Source organism: Otolemur garnettii, unplaced genomic scaffold (assembly GCF_000181295.1).
Source record: "Otolemur garnettii isolate 467f Iridium unplaced genomic scaffold, OtoGar3 scaffold00106, whole genome shotgun sequence".
Lineage (NCBI taxonomy): Eukaryota > Metazoa > Chordata > Mammalia > Primates > Galagidae > Otolemur > Otolemur garnettii.
This window is the reverse complement of record NW_003852501.1, coordinates 2,108,885-2,112,688: the sequence shown is the minus strand read 5'-3', so window position 1 is coordinate 2,112,688 and position 3,804 is coordinate 2,108,885. Positions and strand designations below refer to the sequence as shown.

Genomic DNA, 3,804 nt, shown 5'->3' with positions numbered 1-3,804 from the left:
GGCGCCTGTGGTCCCAGCAACTTGGGAGGCGGAGGCAGGAGACTTACTTGAGCCCAGGAGTTGGAGGTTGCTGTGAGCTATGCCACGGCACCCTACCCAGGGGGACAGCTTGAGGCTGTCTCAAAAAAAAAAGAAAAAAAAAATACAAAAACTACTATGAGTAACAGGTAGAACTAGGAAAAATTACTTGGAAAATTAAAGAACAGACAAGGGAGGAAAGATACAAATAATAAAGATAAATAGGCATAAAAGAAACATAAGAAAAAAGGGATAAATGAACTTCTGAGATAAATGTTTAAGTAGTTTGTCATATCATTTGGTACCTGACCAGGAAATGAGAATAAATTATAATCTAAATGTTCTTAGAAATCCGGTGAGCACAACCAAGGCTTTAAAATGTTCTTGCTAATTACTAAGAATTTACCCTTCCTGAATCCCCATATCTATCTACACATATCAATCTGTTACATCTCCACTAGATTATCTATCTGTACTCTTTCCATGTGTAGAAATGCTTAAATAGTCACCAGTTGTTTAATTCTTCTTTTCATCAAACAAAATCTTCTCTATGGCTTTATGCCACGTCTAAAGAACTGCCTACCGTGTTTTTCTTTTTGACAAAACAATCATGTCTTTGCTACTACCAAAATTTAACATACTTCAATTACTTCCAAAAATACTACTCACCGGGTGGTGCCTATGGCTCAGTGAGTAGGGCACTGGCCCCATATACCGAGGGTGGTGGGTTCAAACCTGGCCCCAGCCAAACTCCAACAAAAAAATAGCTGGGTGTTGTGGCAGGTGCCTGTAGTCCCAGCTTCTTGGGAGGCTGGGGCAAGAGAACTGCCTAAGCCCAAGAGCTAGAGGTTGTGAGCTGTGATGCCACAGCACTCTACTGAGGGCAACAAAGTGAGACTCTGTCTCTAAATAAACAAATAAATACTACTCATGAAGGTAAAACTTACTTTTAGTAAATTTGTTAAATGGAAGTTCTCTCAGAAAAGAGATTTTTTTATATCTAATACATTCAGTTCCAGCTATGTCTCTAACCAATTTAAATAGTAATATATGTATCAGTAGTACATGCAAATGAACCTTAAGGAAAAAAAGAAAATTATACCACAAATACATGAAATTCCATCCTCACCTTGCCTCATGAGCATTAGCTGGTGCTCGTGCCTCGCTGCTTCCATCTCGGCCTCCAGTTTCTCTTTGGCTTCTCTAATGTTTCTGTCAACCTGCTCTCGCTGCTGCTTTTCCATTTCATCAAGAGCCTTCCATCGAGATGCATACTCAAATTCAAATGTCCCAGGTTGAGCAAAACGTGGTGGCTGTTCTCTTTCCCTAAATTTAAATTAAAACATACAAAAAAATGTACCCTTAAAAAGTAAGATAAACAAATGAGAATTAACAGCAATAATCAACTTATTAAGCACTTACGATGTTCAAAGCACTGTTGTCAGGCAGGTTACAGGACTAACCTTCATTGCAAAATTGCAATGCCAGTTTAATAGGCTTGATTTTCACAAACTGCAAAGAATGTCCAACTAATAATTTATGGAACCAGTATTCAAACTTATGCAATCTGATGCCATAACCTACATTCCTCTAATCATTACCCCCATAAGGCTTTTCCGGTTTTCATTCAACCAACTATTTTACGTAAGGGAGTCTGCAACATGTAAGCCCAAGTTATATCTGTTTTGGGTTAAATTTTTTTAGTAAAAAAACAGCTACATTTTATATGCCAGATTAATTGGGTAGGCAAAAAAATAAAAGGCCCAACTTACTACAATTACCGTCAATTATTTAATACTTCTTTATCTTTGCTTGACTATAAACAATCAGGACACCAAATATGTCTGTTAAGTACTATATCTCAAGTACCTAGCACATTATATGGAACATATACATTCAATATGTATTTTCTGAATACAAACAAAAAACCGATCAAATCAAATATGAAAATAAAGGCCTGCAAATGTACCTAGAAGTCTTCAACTATTGGCTTAGCAGTAAAAGTACTTGAAAAAAAAAATGAAGAAAAAAATTTTAAAGTACTGATGGGGTCTGGGCATGGTAGCTCATGCCTGTAGTCCCCGCACTCTGGGAGTCCATTGAGGCCAGGAGTTCATTACCAAACTGCTGAGCAACATAGTGAGATTCCCCACTCTCTACAAAAAAAAGAAAGAAAGAAAAATTAGCCAGGGATGGTGGTACCCTCCTATAGTCCCAGCTACTCAGGAAGCTGAGGAAGGAAGTTCTCTTGAGCCCAGGAGTTCAAGGTTACAGTGAGATATGATCATGTCACTGTACTTCAGCAGCCTAGGCTAGCCCCTGTCTCAAAAAAAAAAAAAAAAGTGCTGACAGCACTATAGATATTTCCCTACAGTTATAAATTTTAACTTTTATTTTGGGATGTGGAGGTGAACACGAGTGGGTACGACAAAGCTAGGACAAATAAGAAAGACATCAGAGAGAAAAAGATGTACTAACAAGAAACAATTCGAAAGATCTTCAAAGGCATGACAAAAATCAAAACTTATTTGTATTTTCTCTTTTTAAAGTCCTTAATGGGAAATTGGAAGGAGGAGATCTACGAATTACTAATTTTTCTAAGAGAATTGTTTATTAGCAGTTTCTTTCTTTTTTTTTTTTTTTTGAGACAGAGCCTCAAGCTGTCCCCCTGGATAGAGTGCCGTGGCATTACAGCTCACAGCAACCTCCAACTCCTAGGCTCAAGCGAGTCTCCTGCCTCGGCCTCCCAAGTAGCTGGGACCACAGGCGCCCGCCACAACGCCTAGCTGTTTTTTGGTTGCAGCCGTCATTGTTGTTTGGCGGATCCGGGCTGGGGATTCGAACCCACCACCTTAGGTGTACGTGGCTGGTGCCTTAGCCGGTTGAGATATAGGCGCCGAGCCAGTTAGCAGTTTCTAAACCAGAGTTTGCCTATAACATAAATGTTTAAAAATTCTTCATTTTCACACCAGGCACTGGTGGCTCACTCCTATAATCCTAGCACTCTGGGAAGCTGAGGCAGGTGAACTGTTTGAGCTCAGGAGTTGAAGACTAGTGTGAGCAAGAACAAGACCCTGTCTATACAAAAAATAGAAAAACTACCAAGCATGGTGGTGCAAGCCCGGTAGGCCCAGGTAGTTGGGAGGCTAAGACAGGAGGATCAATTGAGCCCAAGAGTTTGAGGTTGCTGTGAGCTATGATGCTATGACACTTAACCCCAGGATAACCAAGTGAGACTCTGTCTTAAAAAAATAAAAAATTCTTCATTTTCTCCTGAAAGAAATGCTACTGAAATAACACTTATTTTTGGAGTTAGAACTGAGTTTGGATCTTTGCTGTTGTGCTTTGTGAGCATTTCCTCTACTTTTTACTAGAAAATCTGGGAACATAACCAGTTCTTATAAGGTTTGCTGGGATAACTAAATTCATATGAACAAATACTATCTGTAAATTCCACTAAATGTAGTTCTCTAATTCCCAAATCCAAAAGTGTACTCTAATTTGTAATGTAATCTGTAATAAGAAAAATGGAGGCTCGGCACCTGTGGCTCAACCGGCTAAGGCGCCAGCCATGTACACCTAAGGTGGCGGGTTCGAATCCCCAGCCGGGACCGCCAAACAACAATGACGGCTGCAACCAAAAAATAGCCAGGCGTTGTGGGCGCCTGTGGTCCCAGCTACTTGGGAGGCGGAGGTAGGAGACTCGCTTGAGCCTAGGAGTTGGAGGTTGCTGTGAGCTGTAATGCCATGGCACTCTACCCAGGGGGACAGCTTGAGGCTCTGTCT

At 40.4% G+C, this 3,804-nt stretch overlaps 1 protein-coding gene across 6 annotated transcripts in view; it reads right to left on the bottom strand.

The window, feature by feature from the left end:
* Window positions 1–3,804, bottom strand: part of PSPC1 (paraspeckle component 1) — a 107,130-nt gene that overhangs the window by 76,216 nt on the left and 27,110 nt on the right. For all 6 annotated transcript variants that reach the window (XR_002774997.1, XR_002774998.1, XR_001161570.2 and 3 more), the window contains exon 4: window positions 1,148–1,344. Coding sequence is in view for 3 of the 6 variants with exons in the window: in XM_023517223.1 (XP_023372991.1) it covers window positions 1,148–1,344 (197 nt within the window). In the remaining 3 variants the exon portion in view is untranslated. The remainder of the gene's footprint in view (window positions 1–1,147; window positions 1,345–3,804) is intronic.